This window comes from Mesoplodon densirostris, chromosome 10 (genome assembly GCF_025265405.1).
Source record: "Mesoplodon densirostris isolate mMesDen1 chromosome 10, mMesDen1 primary haplotype, whole genome shotgun sequence".
In the NCBI taxonomy this organism is placed as follows: Eukaryota; Metazoa; Chordata; class Mammalia; order Artiodactyla; family Ziphiidae; genus Mesoplodon; species Mesoplodon densirostris.
In genome coordinates this window covers 38,556,757-38,580,816 of record NC_082670.1, presented here as the reverse complement: position 1 = coordinate 38,580,816, position 24,060 = coordinate 38,556,757, and the positions used below count along the sequence as shown (strand labels likewise).

The following is a 24,060-nucleotide window of genomic DNA, read 5'->3' as shown; positions in this document are numbered from 1 at the left end:
GAAATATACACAATTAGATGGGTTAAAACTTCCCAATTAGATTTAATTTTTGAACAGTCAAGGAATTTCAGAATACAGTAGGACTTAAGGTACCAGAAAGTATGGGCTCCTGGCAAAGTAGAAAATATTTCTGGCCTAAATTTGCTTTTCATCTTCTTTGTACCCTCTGGTTCCTCAGTTACTTACCATGCTTCAGGCTCAATCAATCCATAACTTCCAATTTCTCTAGTTTTTCTAGCCCGCCTGGATTTCATGGTCAACCATTTAAATAACAATGGTCTTGTCAGCATTCCTGGACATCTTGTCTTCTTGATTTTACTTGTCTTTCCAACCCCCTAATGTAATCCTCAGCAGGCCCTTCATGACCTGGCTTCCTGCTATCTTCTTTAGCTTTATCTCTGTCTATAGTTCTCACCTTTTGCTCTAGCCATAGAGTTAGACTGGCATACCTTTACGTCTGCTAGTTCATCAGTTTTATTATCTATCCCAAGGGTGGTGGTGGGGGGGGATTTTAAAGGGATAGCTAAGGAGGATATTTAAAATATTTAATAATTGGTATGGCATTGGCACTAACCAAGCCTGCTGTAAAAAGATCCTTGAGGCCTCTGCTGGGTTGGGTAACCCCTCTTCAGTTGGGAAAGGATCCTGAATGACACCCAGATGCCATGGCAGTGTGGGAACCTGGGAGTCAGGTTTACTGCTATTTACCAACTGGTAAGGGAACCTTTCAACATTTCAAATTCTGGGACAGCCACACTCAAAAACCTTTCCTGGACGTTGCTCATCTCTATCTGATTAGGTGTCTCCTCCCACCTCATCGCCACACCACTCCCCACCCCGATGCTTCACATCATCCAACCTTGTCTGTTTCTGAGTAGGCTTCTTGTATCACTGTCTCCGATTCGTCCACACTTAACTCGGAGGACTCTGGCAACTTCCTTGACAATGCAAACAGCACAGCATCGTGGAGGGTGAGGAACAGCTGGGCCCTGGTGATGCCAGCGTCAAAGAAATCATTCTTCTCAAGTGCCCTGACCACAGAAGCTACAAACCAAACCGGGAATACACACAGGGTCAGACATCTGGGGAGGAGAGGATCCAGGATACAAAACATAGCCCTCTTCATAAGATGAAAGATACTCACAGTGACACCCTGCAATGAGCAACAAGATGTTGGCGTTTTGGAAAGCACTGAACATCTGTGGGGAGAGAGTAAGCCAGTTTTAGAGATCTTCACACTCAGTAGAGGAAAGGGCCTTTTAATTAGCTGAGTTTTAAAACCTCTTTGGTCATTCATTTGTCTGGGTATATGTACCTTTGCATCCCCACCCCATTTAACTCTGTAAACATTTGATGAGTGAACTGCTTTATGCCAGGAAATGCCTAAAGTGCCAGAATACAAAAGAGAATCAGATGGTCTTGTGTGAGGTGGGGAGTGAGAGGGAGGGTTGCCCATGGTCTTAAGTGGGGAAACAGTTCACATAAAGAGATAAATGTTCACATGAGGAGAGTGCTAGGATAGACGCAGGCACAGGTGTGATGGGGACACACTGGACGGGCCTCATGAACAATCATATCTTGGTATTATTGCTTAGTGTTTGCACATGGCCCCCTTCTCTCTGGAGTCCACTAAGCAGAGGTGGCAAAATGTGGCCCAGAGATGGTCAAGTGATATAGTTGGGAATGGTATTCAGGAACCCTGAGGATCATATTCAGCGCTGTCCTGCAAAGTTGTATATGAATTTAGTAAAACATCAGACACTGACCCCAAGTGTATACTTCAGCCCATATATATATATATATATATATATATATATATATATATATATATATATATATGTATGTATGCTCTGGAGCTATAAATCTTAACGTTCAATTCAAAAGAAGTCACCATTCACCTTAATATTCTAAGACTCAACAGGTTCCAAACCTGGACACTAAGTTGGAGTGTCAAAAGAAATAAAACAGACAGACTCTACTTCTTTCACTACAAAGGGGAAACAAGAAAGTCATTCTTGATCATACAGTAAATCATAAAGTTATTTGGTAAAGAGCCACTATAGACATACTCTAAATGACAAGCAATGGGAGATTGAAATCCCGTGAATTAAGAAGAAGCTTAAATGGAGTGGTTGTCTCTAATAAGAACAACTACTGGGATTTTTCTTAGTGGGTTCAAGTTTTCAATTATAAAGTAAACAAAACATAATGACTTCCTCCAACAAGGCGGGATACAGCAAAGCAAACAGCACAGCGTCGTGGAGGGTGAGGAACAGCTGGGCCTTGGTGATGCCAGTGTTAAAGAAATCATTCTTCTCAAATGCTCTGGCCACAGAAGCTACAAACCAAACCCGAACACACACAGAACCAGACACCTGGGGGGAAACCTGCCTTTTTAAAGTGTGAGGGTGTACCGTGAATCTCTGAAGACTGCAAAGTTAAGGTGCCAGACATTGCCTCAATGATGGGGCTGGAGCAGAAAGTCATCAGCATAGGCCAGGTTGATGGAAGGGTCATGCCAAGGACCAGAACATATGGTGCCTCCAAAAAATGGAAGACGAGAGGAGAGAGGAAAGGATGGCCCAATTATACTACAGAACAGGGGGAAGAGTGATATAATGTCAGAGGCTTTAAGTTCCAGTGCTGGACAGGCCCCTTCCTAGCTGCGAGCACAGGACTCTTAGGGGGAAATATGGCTTGTCCCTCAGGGCTGTTGTGAGAACTAAATGAGATAGTGTATATAAATGTGCTCAACTCAGTCTGGCATGTAAGAGACATTCGATAGTGTAGTCAATGAAATCTAAAGCTATAGCTACAGTGTAAGACTGGGAGAAGAGAACACAGCCCAGTAGTACAACCTAAGATGGAAAAGTCCCAAAGATAAGACATTATCAAGTATATTTGAGCCTGCAAATGGAGTGGGGGTGGGGTGTTGGTGGGGAGAGGGTCTCATGGATGGGAAAGCCCTTGATATAAATCTCTTCTAAGCCTCTCATTTTATAGATGAGGAAACTAAGTGCAATGTATTAAGTTACCTCGGGTCTGATGGACAGTGAGTGGTAGTAAAGCCAGGACAGAGCACACATCCACAGACCACCAATCAGAGTTCTTTCTGCTATGACAAGCTTCCTATTGCCTTAGACCAAAGAGGAGCTGGACTCACTTAAGACAGAATCATATTCACTTAGGAATAAGACATAGGATAAAATATTTATAAATATTTTGTTCAAATGGAATCTGAGGATACAAGAAGGAAAGTCAGCCAAAGGAGCATATCTCAAAAAAAGGTGTGTGTGTGGGGGGAACGGACAGTGGTTAAGAATCGCCTGCCAATGCAGGGGACACGGGTTCAAGCCCTGGTCCGGGAAGATCCCACATGCCACCGAGCAACTAAGGCCGTGCACCATAACTACTGGGCCTGTGCTCTAGAGCCTATGCCACAACTACTGAAGCCCATGTGCCTAGAGCCTGTCCTCTGCAACAAGTGAAGCCACTGCAATGAGAAGCCCACGCACCACAACGAAGAGTAGCCCCTGCTCGCCGCAGCTAGAGAAAGCCTGCACTCAGCAACAAAGACCCAACGTGGCCAAAAATAAATTAATTAAATAAATTTTTTTAAAAAGTGGGTGCAGTTAGAGCCAGGAAGCGAGTGGGTTCAGGATGTGTAAACCTGAGCCATCACCAACAGGAGCAAGAGTGAGATAGAGGACTAAAAACTGAGATAAGCTGGCTTGAAAAAAAAAGACACTGTACTTATGAGACATTAAACAATAAAACCAATATGGTTAGTTGTGCACCTAAACTGTCCATATTGTACGAGAGAGAGAAATGAAATCTGTCTGAGAAACCAGAAAGTGGGAGAGAAGCCAGGACTCAGGGAACATAGCTTTGAAGGAAAAATCTTTCCTGCCCTTTTCACCCAAAGATGCAGGCAATGAAGAAGGAACTGGGGAAGATCCTTACAGGTACCGGACTGGGCGGCCCCACACTTGGGGTGCCATTTCATCACAAGTTCTTCAAACCTGGGTGCCTTTTAGAGCAGCTGAATAGTGGAGAATTCCTTGTGAACTTTCTTCTGTAGCATTTGAACCTATTCCTTGACATTTTTTGTAGCTAACTCCCAGGATATGCTGGGAGTTGCTGGGGGTGGCACAGATTGCTGTTTCAATGGTGTTAAGAGTTTCCTAGTTTTCAGTCCTTGAGAAAAAATATGCCATGGTTAGGGAACCAACCCTAGTTTAGTAAATCAGAGTTGCTTCATTTTCTTTTTATTCTGGTTGACCTTAAACTGTCTTTGGTGCTCACGTTCCTAGTGGCCTAGGAGTCACAGAGCAGCTGACCAGTGACTAACAGGATTCAATCAGGATCAGGGCTGGGATGGTGGTGGTAGGAGGGGATCAGGGTTCTTGTGAAAGCCTCCTTAGTACTTACCTGTCTTAGTACGACCAAAGCCTGTGCATCCACAAGATGTACCATGGAGAAGTCCAGGATGATGGTGTGGATGCTGGGTAGAAGAGATGAAGTCGAGTAAGGCAGGAGTGTTCTACCTCCGACCTGAGTTTCAGAAGCATCAGGGAGTGTGATCGACATGCTCTTAGAGGGGTCATCAGAAAGCCAAACTTTCTCCACCTCCTTGTAGTTTGGATTTCTCTGGGATGTGGAAGATGTTATGTACGGTACTTGGTCATCGGACATAGTCTGGCCTATGTCCATGCTCTTGAAACGTGAGCAGTGGACCAGGTTAATGGAGGACGAGTCGAGGCCCCGTTTACTTTCAAATCGTTCTGTGTAAACAACCTGGGATGACAGAGTTAGGGGAGGACTATGATAAGACTCAAACAAGCCTGGAAGCATTCGCAACTATGCTGTTTCTATCTACTAACTCACTTCCCTCTCTCTTGGAAGACTCCACAGACTATGCATTATACCTTTTTTCCTTAGATATCTCACCGTCACTTCCAGCTTGTGACTAAAACCACGTTCATCTTTCCTGATCCTCACCACTCAGAGCCACCCCTCCCAACTTCCCCACATGCATCAGTGACATTATCATTGTCTTAGTGAGCCAGACTTTAAATCATCTTTGACTTAGTCCTTTCCCTCATCCCTGGATTCTAATTAGTCTCCCGCACCTACTAGAACTTTGAAGTATTTCTTCCATCAGTCCCTTTTCTCAACACCTCCTTCTTTTATCAATGAAATTGTCTTCTGTCAGACTTCCTTAAGGAGACAAAAGGTATTTGAGTGTGGCTATTTTTACCTTTCACTCCTTTCATGCTCCTAATAGGCCTATGTCGCTTAAGGATAGTACCAAGCCATCGCTTAAGGACAGTACCAAGCACCGGGAATACAATGGCGTGAAAGATGTGAATGCTGACTCTGCAGTCACAGGGACCAGATTCTACCTGGGGAGAGGGCACGTGTCCATTTAAAGGATGAATAGCAACCTAAATGGACAAGAACTGTAAGGCATGTGGGAAAATGAAGAGTTCATTTGCTAGAGTGGTATACTTTGGGGTGATGTTTCTTTAAGAAAAATCTGTTGTTCTAATAATGTTGCTTGTGAAATAAACTTTAAAAATAGAAAAAAAATGTAAAGATTAAAACTAACAAGGTAGTATATATTGTATTGCTAACAAAAAGTGGTGTGGACAAATGATAATATTACAGTTCAAAGGAGAGAGGTGCTCCCCAAGACTTGACAGTCACTGAGGCCAGGCCTTTGGGGGACAGCTGAGCACTGGCTCAGTGTTGGGGAGATACAAGGTCCTTCAGGGAGAAGAAACCTCTGAGAGCCTCCCCTTTCTCTCTGTCTACTCTATACTCTTTCAAGAGCTTTCACAAGCCACTCCCACCGGGTCTGCCTGAACTTACTGCCCAGGCCAAGCCTATTACTCTGAGGATCCCATGCTTATTTCTACCTCAGTGTCCTTGTCCAAGCCTATTCATGGACTGGGAGTCCTTCTTTTTCCTACCTGACATAAATCCAAATTTCTCTCTCCTGCCCAGCTTAAGTCCATTACTACCGTGAAGTTTCCCTGCCTTTTTGAGTTCATGCCGATCTCTTTAACTGAAGTCTTAGAGTGGTTAGAATATAAACACATGATTTAGAACATAACAGTATACTGCATGGTATGGTTTACCATCTTATTTCATCAGTTTTAAGATGCACCATTACTTTTTGTACTGTCAAGAAACAAACAAAACTCTGCAAATTAAACTATAATAATGCCATCAATTTTATAATGCATCTAAATTTCAGAGATGTGAAAAAAAGTATATTTTTTGATGGATAAATACAATAATAGCCTAAATGTCACATTAATAGAGAGATGTTTCCCCAGTTTGATTTTTTTTTTTTTTTTTTTTTTTTTTTGGCCGTACCGTACAGCTTGTGGGATCTTAGCTCCCTGACCAGGGATTGAACCCAGGCCCACAGCAGTGAAAGCACCAAGTCTTAACCACTGGACTGCCAGGAAATCCTCCCCAGTTTGAATTAAAATTCCATAAATTGCTTCAAAATAATCCTGTGATTTTGAGGGGCTGTAGGTGGGTAGGGATATAGATGAAATAAGATTGAATACGAGGTGATAAATCTTAAAGTGGATGGTGAGTACATAGAGGCTCATTATACTTGTCTCTACTCTTGTATATGTTCAAATTTTTCCATGAAAAAATTTTTTAAAAAAAGAACAACCTGGATGAAACTTGAGGACATTATGCTATGTGAAATAAGCCAATTGCAAAAAGACAAATACTGCATGATTCCACTTATATGAGGCATCTGGAAGAGTCAAATTCATAGAAACAGAAAGTGTAATAGTGGTTGCCAGGGGCTGGGAGGAGGAGGAAATGGGGAGTTGTTTAATGGGTCAGAGTTCCAGTTTTGTGAGATGAAAAAGTTCTGGAGGTAGATGGTCGTAATGATTGCACAACAATGTGAATATATTTAACACTATTGAACTGTACACTTAAAAATGGTTAAGATGATAGATTTTATGTTATGTGCCTTATACCACAATTAAAGAGAAAAAGAAAAAGGAACTACCTGGAGACAGAGGCCCCTAAAAATTTGTTTTCCTTTTTCATAGTGTCATAGTTCTGGGCACACAGTATGAGATCAATTAATACGAGATCATATTCTACTCTAAAATGTATTTTCTGATGTCCTGTAAATGCTCTCTACAATACTCAGTGCAGTGTGGATACAAAATAAAAATTAGAGATAGTGTTAATTCTAGTAGTAGAGCAGTCCTCTTGGCAGGGAAGTTGGTATTTTCCAGGAACTCAGTAGAACCTATGCTCCATTCGGGTGTATAGCAATGAGAGTGGGTGCTTAGTATTGTAGGTGAGGAGGGGGATGGGAGGTGTTCTTGTGTGTGTGTGTGTGTGTGTGTGTGTGTGTAGACAGAGCTGCTCCTCCAGGGTGTTTGTGTGGATGAAAGGCCTTGAAGCTGGAAATGAACAGCCCTGCCCTGGGGAAAGGGAATATTTAGATCAAATCTGAGTTGGAAATTAATGAGTGCTGTAACTCATCTGCTAAAATAATATTCAGATGCTGTAAAATCCCAATGTCTGCTTATCTGCCCTCCACCCCACATCATCATTTCCCTGGTCACAGGCAGACATCAGGAGACTCTGACAGATCCTTGGGAACCCCAGCCACCTTGACCCTGTCTGCCCTTGACCCTGCTGCAGTTAGAAAACTATCTTTAAGTCACTTGTTTTCAGAAATCTATAGCCAGGGAGCTAAGATAAAAGTCAAGGAAACAGGGACAACCAGGGAACTACTGACAATGTCAACAGGCAGACTGTACTCTGTGCTCAGATAAGTTGCTGGCCATTGAGAAGGGAATCAGGAGTCAGGACATCTACCCCTGCCTCCTACTTTCAGGGCAAGATCTGAACCTGAAAGGGAACCCGTGTCTCCATTTCTGAGTAGAAATCTTTGATTTCCAATTACTCATGGTTCGTCTAAGAGTTAAAATCCCTGAGGGGGGTTAGATTTTCTTTTCTTTTCTTTCTTTTTTTTTAAAGAAACTACTAGTGCACTTCTTTTTTATAAAATGTGGAGAAAAATGCAGAAAAGAAGACATGTTTCTAACCCTGGGCGGTGGCTCCGGTTCATCACAGTTGCAGAAACAACAACAAATCTTTCCTCGCTGGGGGCCATCTTCATTTTGATTAAACAGGCTGTAAATTTCTTCTTCTGTAAGAGGCACCTTTACCATTTTAACCTGAAAGACATATGAGGGGGTCTCATACGGATGGTGAGTGCGGGAGGGGAGAATACTCGGGGAAGGGGAGGGGAGCAGGTGGAGAGAGGCTGGGGAGGAAAGACTTCACCCCCTCTAACAGCTTGCGCTTTAGGTAGTGAACATTGACAAATGTAATGGAGTTGCAGCACTGGAAGATCTTCACCCCTGGAATGTTTGTAACCTGCAAGACAAATAAATGGAAACTTGAGGGAAATTTTTCAGCTCTTTTATGGAGTAAGAAAAAAAAATCCTTAGAACCTCCTGGAGAATCTGTATTCTTTATAAGAAGCAAAATCTAGCAAATTCCTTCCTCCCATTATCATCCCGTGCTTTTCCGGCTTTCTTCTTTTCCTCTCCATTTCCTCACACCTCTCTTTTTCTTGGCCTTCCTCCCCCGAAGTACATTTTTAAATTATCCTTAACTGGCTCCATCGCTTTCCCCACCTTTGTAAATGCGTATCTGCAGTGCAGCAGACAGGAGCAAAGGGGTTTTGTAGAAAAACTAAGCAGCAGGCCTGGTCCACCCCATCCTTTGGGCAAAGGAGTGGGACTGATTTGGATTCTTACCTCCCGATAGTCATGGAAGCTTCTATAAATATTGGTGTTAGGGATCTGACCCAGGAGGAGAATCTTAGTTCTGAAAGTAAATGCATTTGTCTTTAGGTCACAGTTGCCTTACCTTGCCATGGCCCACCTCCTACTACCTGAGACAAAGTACCTGTGTGACTGAACAGTGATGATGAAGAAGGTAAAAGCTACTGAAACAAGTAATCCAATGTCCAGTCCCAGTAAAATTGCAGATATGAACGTCACCATCCAAATGAGCTTATGGAAAAGAGGAAGAAGGGAAAAGGAAGACCGTGATAACAAGCAGAACTGAGAAAATCACAAGTCCTCTTTCTCAACTCACCTTTACCCTTTCTCTCCCAACACCTAGGATTTAGAGAACAAATTCCACAGCCATATGAACTGATGCCATCACAAATGATTGGGTCTCAGGGCTACCTAGCAATTCTTTTATGCATCCTTGGTCACTTCTCTCTAATTCTCTCTTAAAACTTCAGTTTCCTCGTGTGAAAAATAGGAATAATAGTATCTGATTTATAGAATTTATTGAGATTAGAAATATTATTTGTAAAGCAACCCAGAACACTCACCAAATTAGTGGTTGCTATTTTAAGAGCTATGATAGTTATTGGGAATCTTTAATATCCTTTTCAAGCCCCTATCCCACCACCTTCTCCATCACTCTCAGCAGGTGATGTTGACTTTCATTTTCACAAAGAAGGTAGGCTGAAGGGGGAGGGATAAATTGGAAGATTGGATTGACATATACACACTACTATATACAAAATAGATAACTAATAAGAACCTGCTGTAGCACAGGGAACTCTACTCAATACTCTGTAATGGCCTATATGGGAGAAGAATCTAAAAAAGAGTGGATATATGTATAACTGATTCAATTTACTGTATACCTGAAACTAACACAACATTGTAAATCAATAATACTCTAATAAAAATTTAAAAAAGAAGATAGGCCGAAACTCCCTTAAGTATTTACTTCCCCCTCCACCTGCCACTTGTTAGTATGTGCACTCAACCTTCCCCCGTTCTCTCCAGGTCTCTTGGAAGGGCTATCCCTCCTCCTAAGACTAGAAGCTCTACCTGTGCACTGGACCACATTTCCCTCTTAACTTCTCAGGGACCTGCATCCAAAAATGATCCCTTTCCCTATCTCTCTGCCTCTTCTGGGTGCTTCTCCTCTCATTGTATCACATCCCCCATCTTTTATTTCTTGCTGTCTCCCCTTTATGTCCTCTAGTTTTGTGCTCTAGAGAGAAGGAGAGTGCTCCATCAGTTACTCTTCCTGGAAAGACACCTCCTTCTCTTGTTAGAATTTCTGTCTCCCATCCTGGAATGTATTTCTATTAACTGGATTAAAAGTCATTCAAATATGCAATGTATGATAAACCCTTTTGACTAGATCTGTATGTAACTGCAGCTACTTAATTAATTGCATTTTATTTAACTTTGCATAGTTGGAATGGGTATTTCCATGCACCAATAACCTTGACTCCCTTTTTACAGCAAAAGTAGAGTACTAGGCATCAGACAGTGGTTTCAGGTTGATCTCTTTTGTTTGTTCTCTTCCCCTCTCTGCAGGCTTCCCCTCCGTCCTTCCCACCCCACCCAGGACATCTACACTCACACAGTCATATTGGTTCTGCCTCCACAGACTGGGTAAGTTGTAAACGGTTTCAAGGTAGGGTAGGACATTGCTCAGAATAATACCAGCCAGCACAGCCTGTGGGGAAAAGATAAACACTGCTTCATTTTCCTTTCAGGGGTAAAACTCCCAAATTTCCACAAAGGTACCACAGAGAGTTAGTCAGCCTTGCCACTCAGAGATATTATGCACTGATATTTCATAAAAATACCAGGTCCATGCTTTGACTCATTGTCTAATCAAATAAGTATTCTCCACGCTTTTCTCTGCTCGCCTCCATAATTTGTCAAACGCACAAAACAAGGCAAGGCCAGGTCACTCATTTGGCCGGTACAGCTACCACAAGCCCCTTTTAGATTCAGGTCACTGATTACTTACCCTGACAGTGAGAGGAAGAGTACCCGCAGGTTATGATCATCTAGCACCTTCTGCTTCCATGTTGTCACTTTGGTGTCTGAGGCAAGCCCTCAGGGAGGCTGGCACCTTGGCCATTTTTCTTATCTTTGCCTACTTGGCCTTGCTTTGTCTAGTTTGCTTGACATAATCTATGTTACTGGTGTTACTTAGAAACCATTCTCAGAAGGGATGACAAATTAAGAGAATTTCCACTCACAGGAATGCTGAAATAGTTTCAGTTGGGCTTTTTTCAAGTCTAATCATGATGTACTACAATTATTTCAACAATAAGATACCAATTTTTTGTCCATCAGATTAAATTAGCAAATTTAAAACATTGAGGACATCCCATAAAAATGGGTGTTGAGTATTGCCCTTTTGGAAAATAATTTGGCAATATATCAAGAAATGCTAATCTGCTTTCACACAGAAATTTTGTTTTACTCTTAGAAATCTATCTTAAATATAGAAAAGGGTAGATGTACAAAATTGCTCACTGTTGTGTTATTTATAATAACAAAAATTCAGATAACCTAATTTAAGAGGATTAAGTTATAGTATGGAGTATCATGCTACATATTAAATTAAAACAAGAATACCAGATTGTACAGTTAGATCACAATTACACAAAGTATTATACATTTATAGAGAATAATATTGGTTAGATATATGCCAAAATGTTAATAATGGTTTATTTGTGACTATGGCTTCAGAGACTGCCACCTCAGTGTGTAAACAGTCTATCTAAAAAATAGATTTTTATCTATTGTGAATTTTCCAAAGTTTTAAAAGTAAGCATGTCTCCCTTTCTGATGGAAAGAAAGTGTCCTAAATATAAGAAAATGAAGATGGATACTCATAGGGATGTAAAATCATCAGGGCCTCAAAGTAGAATCGAACCTACTTTAAGAAACATTTCTCATTCTTTTCCTAACCATCCTCTCTTCTATATACTCTGCCTAGGGCTTCCCTGGTGGCGCAGTGGTTGAGAGTCTGCCTGCCGATGCAAAGGACACGGGTTCATGCCCCGGTCCAGGAAGATCCAACGTGCCGTGGAGCGGCTGGTCCCGTGAGCCATGGCCGCTGAGCCTGTGCTCCGCAATGGGAGAGGCCACAGCAGTGAGAGGCCCGTGTACCGCAAAAAAAAAAAAAAAAAAAAATATATATATATATATACACACACACACACACACACACACATATATACATATATACATATATATATATATATATATATATGCACACTCTGCCTGCGAATTAGAACTGATCCTATCATCAGGAATGGATTGGATCCAAGCTTACTCTTATTTTCTGAGGTTACTCAGTGACCACTTGGTCTTAACAGGTCAGTAGACGAGGGAAGAACAAAGATGAAGTCAACAGAAATTACTTGTTTCCCATCTTCATCTTCTTTCCAGTCAAGAATCTCCCCAAATTTCCACAATTTGCAGGGAGATGTGGTAGGAAAGATAAGAAATTCAACTTCATAGGGCTTTTACCAGATTTTGGGCTTGATGTATGGAGTATGAAGAGGAAACAAATCTTTTCATGACATAATATACAATAAAATTTTTACCTCTCTTAATATTAAGATAAACTGTGCTCATGTATAAAGAAGAATTGAATTTATATATAATTTCCATCATACAAGAGATAACCATTGTTAACATTTTGGTATAGACTATGTATTTTTTCACACAAAATTGGAACAATATTGAATATACTATTTGCATTATGGTTTTTTTAAGATTTTTTTTTGATGAGAACTATTTTTAAAAAATCTTTACTGAATTTGTTACAATATTTGTTCTGTTTTATGTTTTGGTTTTTTGGCCATGAGGCATGTGGGATCTTAGCTCTCTGACCAGGGATCGAACCCGTACCCCGGGCACTGGAAGACAAAGTCCTAACAACTGGAATGCCAGGGAAGTCCCTGTATTACGTTTTTTTAAAATTTATGTTGGTTCCATTGCTAACTAGTTGAGATCCTAGCCAGGATGTTCCACCAATTACTCTCCTAAGGATTTTGCAACAAGTTATCCACAGTTGTTCAAAAAAGGAAGGAATCATTCGTAGTTTAATACTCATAGAGTCCCAGTGTTGTAGAAATTCAGATATTCCACTGATCAGATTGTATTTACATTTTCTCACCCAAAAACATCCTAACTAGATGATATAAAAATAACATGCCATAACATGGTTGGCCAAAAGCAAGGGCTGTTCTATCCCCAACATATTTATAGTAAGGGAGGGCTTACTTACTTTTATCACTACCCTTCAGTGAATTCTGACAGATTTTTATTTGAGATTTTTAAAAATTCTGACTCTTCTAGAATGGAAAAAATCATTGTTCAAAGTAAATTAGTGAGTGGCCCTCCGAAAATAGACTCCCAAGAGTTATAGCACCAAAGGTGCTATATAAACTAAATTCTGTAGATGGCTTCTGCTGGGAATCAGAGGACAGCTTGTGTGATAAACAGAAGCTTAATCCCACCCACCATGCATATATTCCATGGCTGGTTTCCAAGGTCCCTGAATCACAAGAGCAGAAGGCAGCAACAGCCTTGAGATGGTCCTGCTCTACTGAAACCTGATATTTACCAGGTGGAATAAACGCATTCAAAAGGATGGGCATCATATTTACAACAATGCCAGCTTAGGGACTGCCACCTCAGTGTGTAACCAAGCTGCTGCACCAGGAATAAAATCTCCTCCCCGCTCCCTTAGTACTATCTAAAAATAGCTAAAGGGAACATTAAGGAAATTTAAAAGGAAATTATGATGACTGGGCATTGATCTGTATTGTCACTTAGACAAATCGATTATAGCTAGTAATTAATGCACCTGGCATCTCTAAATGTAAGGTCATCCGTCTCACACAAAGGGAAGAAATGGCACATAAGTATATAGAGGCATCCTAGCTGAACACAGAGTTAAAACTCAAGTTTTAGATGCTGCCTTTAGTGTTCTGAACTGACCAAGAGGCAGTGTGGCAGCAGTAGGGGGACTGAGTTCACATGAATGCAGAACAAGGACTTCTGGAAACTATTTAGGAAAACAGATGGCATGAATGCACAATGAGCTTCCAAGCCTGTGGTGGTATTGGGTGTTCTGGCATCAGAAGTCTATTTTGGTCATGTTTAACTGAATCCTTACTTCCAAAGCTTACTTTATAGCTTAAGCAAAAAAAAAAAAAAAAAAAAGATTAACAGAAACGAGAAGAATAACAATTGTTTTAGTGCTTATTACTAGCTCAAAACCGTTCTCTCCATATTATACATATTGTCTTATTTAACTCCCAATCCTGTGAGGCAGTGGCTGTTATTTTAAAGAAAAGGAACTAGAAATAGGCTGGGGCAACCACTGTGGATCAGTTGAACGCAGTTCTCCTCAGAGATGCCCCACCAAGATGTAATCTGGAGATCCATTCTTTCTTGACTTAGTTATTTGATTAGTTCTACTTACGTTTGGCAGTTTGTAGAAAAAGTGTCCCACCTTCACCATCAGGAGCAGCATCACACCTGCGCCTACCAGAGATGCAAACTGAGGAGACAGAGCCAGGTGGAGAGAGACCATCAGGAATGTATTGGTCCCTGTCTGCAACTGAGGCCTTCTGCTTGGTGAGAAGCATGTCATTTTTTTCTTAAAAGGGGTTGAGTATAACCATCCAGCATAAGTGCATTTTTCATGAACTGACATTTTCAGGTCCTGTCAAAGTGCTAAACACATACTAGGTACTCAATAAATTCTTGTTGATTGGACGTATGAAGGCTTTCTGAAAAGTCGCATATTGTCTGGGATATCTGAATCTTTCTTGCCATAGCTTTGTGGTATGAATCTGAAGTCTCCTAAAATCCAGCCTGCATTTCATCCTAAATTTAACCCTTCTTTGAACAGTTTAGAAAAGCCCTGGTAGACTCATCACTGTCAGCCCTAAAATCCCAACCATTCCACCCCGCTCTTTTGGAGCCTGGATAACTTCCCATCTAACAGCTTCAGTGGTGCTTCATCTTAAAAACACCATGATATTCACTTCTGATTTTCCTACTTCAGTTTCCCTCTGCCTCACTGCCATCAAAAAAGGTTATGAACATGAGTCAGGCTGTATATAGGAGCTCTGGATCCTATCCCACCTGGGTTGACTACTCTGGGCTCAGTACTACTTGGTAAGCGGTGATTCAGACTGGCAAATACAGGTAGAAAGCTAAGAAGCATAGTTCCCTTAATAATCTCAAGGCTCTCTGGACATAATCTTGAACCATTATATCCTCTATTGATAAATTTCCATTGTTTAAACCCCTACTAAGAAAAAATAATATACAGCAGTGTAATTTCCCACTGTGATGGGGGTGGAAGGGGAATAAAACTATATGTAACCACAAATCAAAATAATGGCATATACAAGCAAGAACAAGCAACCTTAAATCTAAACCATTAAATGACCACTCAGCAATGATTCTCTAACTTTTTTTCTCTGTTTTTATTAGGTGTGAAAAAAAAAAACTTCCTACTGGATTCCCTCTCACTACTCACTGCTATTTGCCATATAAATATATCGCTGATAATAATCACAATGAAATCAACATCCTACTTCCTTCTTTCCCCATCCCAGCTGATGCACAGCTAATGGGACCAGCTCAACGTGGAAAAGTTGAACCTTGAGAGAAGAGTAAAGGGAGAAGGATTCAGGAAAATGGATCACCGTAATTGAACCTCAGGGAGTTCTCATGGCAAACATTTTATACACTGTGGAACTAAAAAAAGGTAACTGACGCCATAAGTTCCTCCAGCCAATGTACATATCAGCCTGTTGCTGCATCGAGTTTTAGGGTCTAGCTTCAGGCAGTCTTGCACTATAAGAAGAAACTGCTTTGATTAGCACAGGAAAATATATCAGGACTTTTCCTTCCTTCTACTCCTTTCTCCAAAATTCTTCTCATTATTTTTAAGGAAGCGAAGACATACAGACACCAAAATTAGCTGTATAAACCTAGTTTAAAATGAGCACAAACCAGACACTGAATCCCATAAAACTTGCTGCTCAGGGAGGCCTGCCAATAATTGTGTGTCCCCCATGGCTGCACACGCAAAGGAGTGGGCTTTGGGATCAGAGGGCCATCCTTGGTGGCATTGTGCCTTAAGAGGATGCTTGATGGCTCTCAGAATCACAGACTCAGTGCCTGAACAGGGTCTAGAGACAACGAGCATGTACAACTTTACATCTCATGCATGTTTTGCTTTTCTGCTCTGATTTTCCATCACTTTTCCAGGCTTTCTTGAACAAAGACTGACTCTACCTTCTTTCTGGGGATTCAAGGCAATGTGAGGTCCCATAAAACACAGCCACTACTGACATGCAGACCCTCAGACACCAAATGCTCCATAAGCAGCGGACAGTACATTACCATGGACCAGCCAGGGCACTAGGGACCTGTGGTAGAAGCTCTGATATTTGAACATCTTAAGTGACACGCACTATGGTGGGCACTATTGTCATCCAGTTTAATTCTCACAACTGAAAGGTTATCCTTAGCCCCATTTTACAGATGAGGACTAGAGCCTCAGAAAGTGAAAGTAACTTGCCCAAGGTCACACATCTAGAACTACTGAGTCAGGTTTCAATCTACCTGACCAGTTGACTCCAAAATCCAGGCTCTCTCCACTGTACTATCTGCTTCCTCTAAAAAGAACACAGCTCATTTCTCTCTGATAATTTTTTTCTTTTCTTTTTTAAAATAATAACTCATTTTTAAAAGCAGTTCTGGGAGCCTGGGGACAAGGCAAGAAGGCTGGTCCTTGGAAAGCAGAGAACAAGGAAAGGAACCCAGTCATAGAGAAGAGGGAAGCATAGTGGTTAGAACTGGATGAGCAGGCCCAGGCCATGGCTGGAAGGGCTGATAGGTTTTGCTGCAACCAGTAAAGACAAGTGGGTTCTAGACAGGGAGAAATTAAAGTGAAATCCAGACACATTTTATACAGTTTGTATTTATGTCAGACATACATACATACACACATACATACATACACACATACATAATACATATATACATAAGTGGCTCCTGGTGACAAGTCATGTCAGAGAGGTTCTGAGCCAGCCCCCTAGCCTCTCTTTCCTGCAGTCCTGAGGAGCTTTGAAAAAGTGGGGGTGTTCTCAGGCAGAGTGAATCAAAAGTCCCCAGAGAAAAAGGGCAGAGAGAATAACCCCTGCTATGGGATGAAGAAGGCTGAATGAGTCCAGATCAGAAACTTATTGGAGGTGGGGTAGCTCCAATGTGGAGGGCCAGGGTCAGGGGCATTCTCTGCTTGAACCAGCAATTTGCCCTGGGCAAGTCAGGGTCTTGGGGAAGGACTTACCGGTATCCCTGGGGACATACTTCCCTTTGAAGGGTCACTGTACCACAAAGAGAGATGTCATTGGTAGGGGAGAGCAATGCCATAGCAGAAAACAGAATGAGAGCCATCGGCAACCTTTGAAGCAGGCACTTTGTCCAACAGGCTAAAGGCAGCTCTGAGGCTGAACTGAAGCCCTTCTTCCCTCCCTCCATCTATACATATCCTAACCCTCTTGCAATGATCCATGAAAGTCTCACTTTATCCATCATTCTCCTTCTTGCAATATTTATGGCATTTTAAAATTTATTGTATTTATTCTGCACTTAATTTTACCTGCACCGTGATTTAGTTTTTTCCAACCACATGCATCTTTTCTCCCCAAATTTGTTATGCTTGTATACTAAATAGACAAAGTGTGTGGTCACAAGTTAGTGGGAACTATTGTCTGGAATTTCCATTTTTTCTTACCATAAAACCCTCTCATTTTGACTTCAAAATTTTTTCACACTTGCATAGAACATCCTTCTTTTTAACATAACTCATCTTCCTTCTTTTGGTTAAATAGTAGTGCAAAACAGCTACATACACCTTAAAGGCCAATGTGTCTGGCAGAAACTCTATAACAAAAAAACTCAGTCCACATAAAATCATATAGTATGGGCTTACTCTAGACCCATGTTCTCACCCCTGTCCAATCTTCTGACTTTTATTAGCTTTCACCTTATATTTCACTTATATTTACCCATGGACTGTGACACTTTATCTTTCCCCATTCAAATTCAGTGTCCATTCTTCTGACACTTTACTTTTTGACCATGGCTATACCTCCCTACTGTGCTGCTGTGGCCTAAGCTTGTCTTTGACTTCTGTCACTGTTTCTGTGCCTCCTGATCCCCGGACTCATTCCATAGGCTTACTCCAGGTTCAATTCTGATAGTTCTTTGACATTTATTCATGCTATATAACTGAGATGCGACACCTCTCATGTTGTCAAGTTGTAACTTTTATCTGGTCAGTTTAAAACTCATGAACGTTGGACTTAAAAACTCTCCTGCTGGGCTTCCCTGGTGGCTCAGTGGTTAAGAATCTGCCTGCCAATGCAGGGGACACAGGTTCGAGCCCTAGTCCAGGAAGATGCCACATGCTGCGGAGCAACTAAGCCCATGTGCCACAACTACTGAGCCTGTGCTATAGAGCCCGCGAGCCACAACTACTGAGCCCACACGCCTGGAGCCTGTGCTCTGCTACACGAGAAGCCACCGCAATAAGAAGCCTTCACACCACAACGAAGAGTAGCCCCTGCTTGCCGCAACTAGAGAAAGCCCACGCGCAGCAACGAAGACCCAACACAGTCAAAAATAAATAAATGAATAAATAAATTTTTAAAAAATCTCTTACCTACAATTAGACAGAGAGCTTGCCTTTAGCACCTTCTCTGCCAACATTTTCCCTTTCCCTCTTCCTTTCCATACCCCTATATATTTAGTTTACTAATTCAGGATACCTGAAGAGGGTCTGACCTAGATAATTTTCTCTTACACAAAGGTAGAATGGTCATAAATTCCCTAAGCTCACCTAGACAAAGACTTTATTCTCTATCATGAAAGCCTCTTGTCATGCCCTTTGAGAAAGCCAGGAAAGTTTCTAGTTCTGCTGTCAGGAAGGAGAGAGTTATATTATCATTTTCCCAGACTAGGGCTGAGAATATATCTCCCCATAGAAAAAAATGTTAATAGGTGATGGTTGGTTTATCTGAAATATTATCTTTTAGGTATGTTACATGGAAAGTAGCTTTTTGTGGGCTAATATATAGAAGCCTTTAACAGAACAGTATTTTTATAGAAAATGACTTTCAAGTTCCACATTGACAGATAGCTTTTAAGACAAAATCTAAGCAAAAATTAAGCCAAGCATGAAATCCAAATTCTTCCCAAACAAGCATCACATTAAAACAGTAACATAGTTAAACTAATATAATCCCCTTCTGTGAATATACATATGAATAGACCTAAGTGTCTTTCTATATTAGAGATCAAATTCTATTTCACATACCTGTTGTCTTCCTCCAGCTTTATCCTGGATAATAGTCCTGACAACAGCACCAGTAAACACATAAGATCTGAAAAATGAACTGACGACATTGCAAAGGCCAATGGCTATTAAATCCTGTAAAGAAATGGCAAATACTTTAGGCCCACTGTTTGTCAAAGAAGGCTGATTTGAGTTTGAACTAAAGGTATACTGTTATTTCTTATGCATGAAGATAGGGTTGTTTACATCACTTCAAATAACACTGAAATATTATTGGAGAGAAGTGAAGGATGGCAAATCTGATTTCTTCATTTTAGCTAGAGATCATAAGGAAAGTCCTTTTTCAAAGTGAGTAAATGAGACATTTTCCTTATTATTCTCTTCCGCATGATTTCTGGGAATTAGGATGACAGGGAGAAATATAGTACTATTTTTCTTGCTTCCTTCTATACTATCCTAAAGTCAAAGTGGGACACTGATTGAACCCGGGCCAGGCAGTGAAAGTCCGGAATCCTAACCACTAGGCCACCAGGCCGTGCCAAGCGGCTTGCAGGATCTTAGTTCCCCGACCAGGGATTGAACCTTGGGGCCACGGCAGTGAAAGCACCGAGTTCTAATCACTGGACCACCAGGGAAGTCCCCATATTCCCTTTTTAATTTCTAGGGGAAAAGCCAAACTCAAAATGGTCGGAGACTAAAAAAAAAAAAATGACAAGGACTATTTCTGGGAGGCCAACTTAATTGTATTATTAGCCTAGTTCTGATATTCCACTGCATTTCTTTAAAAAAAATATTTATTTATGGGCTTCCCTGGTGGCGCAGTGGTTGAGAGTCTGCCTGCCGATGCAGGGGACACAGGTTCATGCCCCGGTCTGGGAAGATCCCACATGCCGCGGAGCGGCTGGGCCCGTGAGCCATGGCCGCTGAGCCTGCGCGTCCGGAGCCTGTGCTCCGCAACGGGAGAGGCCACAACAGTGAGAGGCCCACATACCGCAAAAAAAAAAAAAAAAAAAAAAAAGTATTTATTTATTTGGCTGCACTGGGTCTTCGTTGTGGAATGCGGGATCTCTTTAGTTGCAGCATACGAACTCTTAGTTGCGGCACGTGGGTTCTAGTTCCCTGGCCAGGGATGGAACCCGGAGCCTCCTGCATTGGGAGAGCAGAGTCAGCTACTGGACCACCAGGGAAGTCCCTCCACTGCATTTCTTCTTGTGCTTTGGCATGTGGTTGACTTCTAAGGACTTGGGAAAAAGGAAGATAAAAGGAGAGGAGAGGAACTCTGTTAGCTTAACAACATGATGTCATACATTACCTTCTTGCCTCCCTACACCATATCTGTTCTAGAGTAACCACACACATTAATTCAAGTGGCTTCAGAGTTAAGTATGCCACACTTCTCAAAAATCCTTTGGTAGGACTTCCCTGGTGGTGCAGTGGTTAAGAATCCGCCTGCCAATGCAAGGGAAACGGGTTCGAGCCCTGGTCCAGGAAGATCCCACATGCCGTGGAACAACTAAGCCCGTGCGCCATAACTATTGAGCCTCTGCTCTAGAGCCCACGTGCCACAACTACTGAAGCCTGCGCGCCTGGAGCCTGTGCTCCGCAACAAAAGAAGCCACCACAATGAGAAGCCCGCGCACCACAACGAAGAGTAGTCCCCACTCGCCTCAACTAGAGAAAGCCCCCACACAGCAACGAAGACCCAACATAGCCAAAAATAAATAAATAAATAAATAAATAAATTTAAAACATCCTTTGGTAATTGTAATTCAAATCATGGTCCAAGTGACTCTCTGGTTACAGAAGAATCCAGTCTTCATTTTAACTGCAGGCTAAGGTTAGAGAACAAAGATTAAAGGGTCACAGAAAGTAATAGAAAGGCCTGTCCTCTCACCTGGTTGGAATTGACATCATAGTTATGGAAACTGGCAATCTTCCTGCCCAGAAATATGAGCAGAGAGGAGCTCACTAAAGCTAAGGAGAATGCTTCTAAAAGAACTTCAGTAAGATTGCTCGTATCTGGCGTTACAGGAAACAGGAAGCTGGAATAAAATGGTGGAATTATTCCTAGATAGCAGGAATCATTTATTGGCATCTCCCCCACTCCAACCTTATCATACTTTATCATCCATATCAAAAGGTCTGACCCTTTTTTAAAAAATAAAAATAGGAGATAAGAAGAGCAACTCAGGCAGCAGCTTGACAAAACTGCCAGCAAATCAAGCCAGGTTACAAAAGCCATTAAGAGAACATGCTCTACTATCTTCTAGTTCAAGGTTTCTGCCATGTACCAATGGCAACAGATAGGACAGGCAAAACTACAAAAATCGATGAAAAATAGTTTATTTACACTGTTTGAGACCATAACAGTGGGTAAGCAATAGGCATATGTCATATCTAAGATGGTTTAGAGCTAAAAAGCTCAATGTATTCCCTTCTAGTCAAACTCAAATCTTTTAGGGTATAATTTTAGTCATTGTCCTTTGTAAAAATTGCTTCTGATTCTTATTCACACCTTTTTTTCCCCAATTATTTTAATTGGGTAAAATACACATAACATGATTTACCATCTTAGCCATTTTTAAATGTACTGTTCAGTGGTATTAAATACATTCAGAATGTGCAACCATCACCACCAACTACTCCATAACCCTTTCATCTTGTAAAACTGAAACTCTATAACTATTAATCAATAACTCTCCATTTCTCCCTCCCCCCAGCTCTGACAACCACCATTTTACTTTCTGTCTTGGTGATTTTAACTACTAAGTACCTCAGATAAGTGGAATCATATAGTAATTGTCTTTCTCTGACTGGCTTATTTCACTTAGCATAACGTCCTCAAGGTTCATCTATGTTGTAGTATATGTCAGAATTTCCTTCCTTTTTAAGGCTGAATAATATTCTATTGTATGAGGGGAGTTGAATGCTAAAATATTTGGATTTTCAGTGCCCAAATTAAGCACATTCCAGAACCGTTATGAAGCCTTCAGTCTCTCCCACTTCACAATTAATACTGAATTCCAATAAAATCTTAAACAATTTCAGCTAAGCCACTGGGGCTAGTCACAAACAAGAAAAGTCCAGCCTTAACATGCTGCCATTGTGAGTTCATGGGCACTAGGGAGCCATTGAAGGTTCTTGAGCTGCAGAAAAAAATTAGAGATAGTGTTAATTCTAGTAGTAGAGCAGTCCTCTTGGCACCTGTGTTAGGAGTATCTGTCTATAGGAAAAAAAAAAGTGCTTCAGTTGGGGCATTGTTGCGAGATAAATACAGCTTTGTTTAAAGTTTATCTTTCTCTCACACCTGCCATGCTGTGAAGGAGAGTCTGTTTGGTGTTTGTTTTGTCTGATTCACCACCCACTGAATTATTCTGTCATGAGTGTAGCAGCTTCAAGAGTTAGGGTAAAGGCACAGACTAGAGTGAGTTCCAGATTCTATGTGACCTCGACCAACTCAGTCTGAGCTGTTTAATTTGTATTCAAGAGATGTGACAAGATTCTGTTATTTAAAGGTGACAATGGGTCACCTAGTATTCTAGACTCAATGTGAATAAACTGTAAAAATTCATTTCCATATCTTTGTGTCTAAGGTGTTTTGTGTGTAAAATACTTGTGTGGTATATTCCTTTTATTACTTCTATAAATAAAACTATATTCTTACTGTCAAAAAATATTCTATTGTATGTATATAACACATTTTGCTTATCCATTCATCCATCGATGGACACTTTTTATTTCTTCCACATTTCAGCTATTGTGAGTAATGCTGCTATGAACATAGGTGCACAAATATCTCTTCAAGACACTGCTTTTAACTTTGGGCGGTATATATACAGAAGTAGAATTGTTGGATCATTTGGCAATTCTATTTTTAATTTTTTGAGGAATCAGCATACTACTTTCCACAGTGGCTGTACATTTTACATTCCCACTAACAGTGCACAAGAGTTCCATTTTCTCCACATCCTCACCAACACTTGTTATTTTCGTCTTTTTTAAAAAAAATAGTAGTCATACTAATGAGTGTGAGGTGGTATCTATTGAATTATTGTAGTTTTGATTTGCATTTCCCAAATGATTAGTGATGTTGAGCATGTTATGTGTTTATTGGCCATTTGTGTATCATCCTTGGAAAAATGTCTATTCAAGTCCTTTCTCCACTTTTTGAGTCAGGTTGTTAGTTTTTTGTTGTTGCATTTTAGGAGTTCTCTATGTATTTTGGATGTTAATCCCTTAGCATATATGATTTGCAAATATTTTCTCCTATTCTGTGAGCTGTCTTTTTTTCCTCTGTTGATAGTGTCTTTTGATGCACAGAAGATTTTAATTTTCATGAATTTATTGCCCAAATCTATGTTAGTAAACCTTAAATATTTAGTATGATAATAGCATAAACTACTGTTTTTTTCCTTCCTGACGTTTTCTGTAACATTCAATTCTTTGTCAGCAATTTAGTTAAAAGGGGACATGGATGTGGAAGGAACTAACCTAAATTGTTCAGTTTTTCTAGTCCCTAGCAACTGTGGATAAACAGGTAATAAAAAGGGAGTTCAAAGCAATACCTAAAATTAAATTTTTGAAATGTTTGTTTCTCTACCCATACCCTTGAATCTTATGATGAAATATAAGCAAAGGTTAATTGTGTGTTTTTTAAGTCATTAATAACAGAAGCATATTAAGTAAGTATAATAGAGGGGTTATTATACTAGATTTTGGAATTAAATAGAAATGGGTTTAAATAGTAGCTCTGACACTGACCAGCTGTGTGAGCTTGGATAAGTAATTTAAACTTGGTAACCCTTAGTTTCC

At 40.8% G+C, this 24,060-nt stretch overlaps 1 protein-coding gene across 1 annotated transcript in view; it reads right to left on the bottom strand.

Moving 5' to 3' along the window:
• SLC26A8 (solute carrier family 26 member 8) overlaps positions 1-24,060 on the bottom strand; it is a 70,922-nt gene that overhangs the window by 290 nt on the left and 46,572 nt on the right. The window contains exons 9-19 of the mRNA XM_060110735.1: positions 21,143-21,290; positions 19,270-19,383; positions 14,350-14,427; positions 10,471-10,566; positions 8,977-9,083; positions 8,826-8,895; positions 8,347-8,439; positions 8,106-8,237; positions 4,432-4,797; positions 1,145-1,199; positions 860-1,044 (exon numbers count right to left, since the gene is read on the bottom strand). Coding sequence (XP_059966718.1) covers positions 860-1,044; positions 1,145-1,199; positions 4,432-4,797; positions 8,106-8,237; positions 8,347-8,439; positions 8,826-8,895; positions 8,977-9,083; positions 10,471-10,566; positions 14,350-14,427; positions 19,270-19,383; positions 21,143-21,290 — 1,444 coding nt within the window. The remainder of the gene's footprint in view (positions 1-859; positions 1,045-1,144; positions 1,200-4,431; positions 4,798-8,105; positions 8,238-8,346; positions 8,440-8,825; positions 8,896-8,976; positions 9,084-10,470; positions 10,567-14,349; positions 14,428-19,269; positions 19,384-21,142; positions 21,291-24,060) is intronic.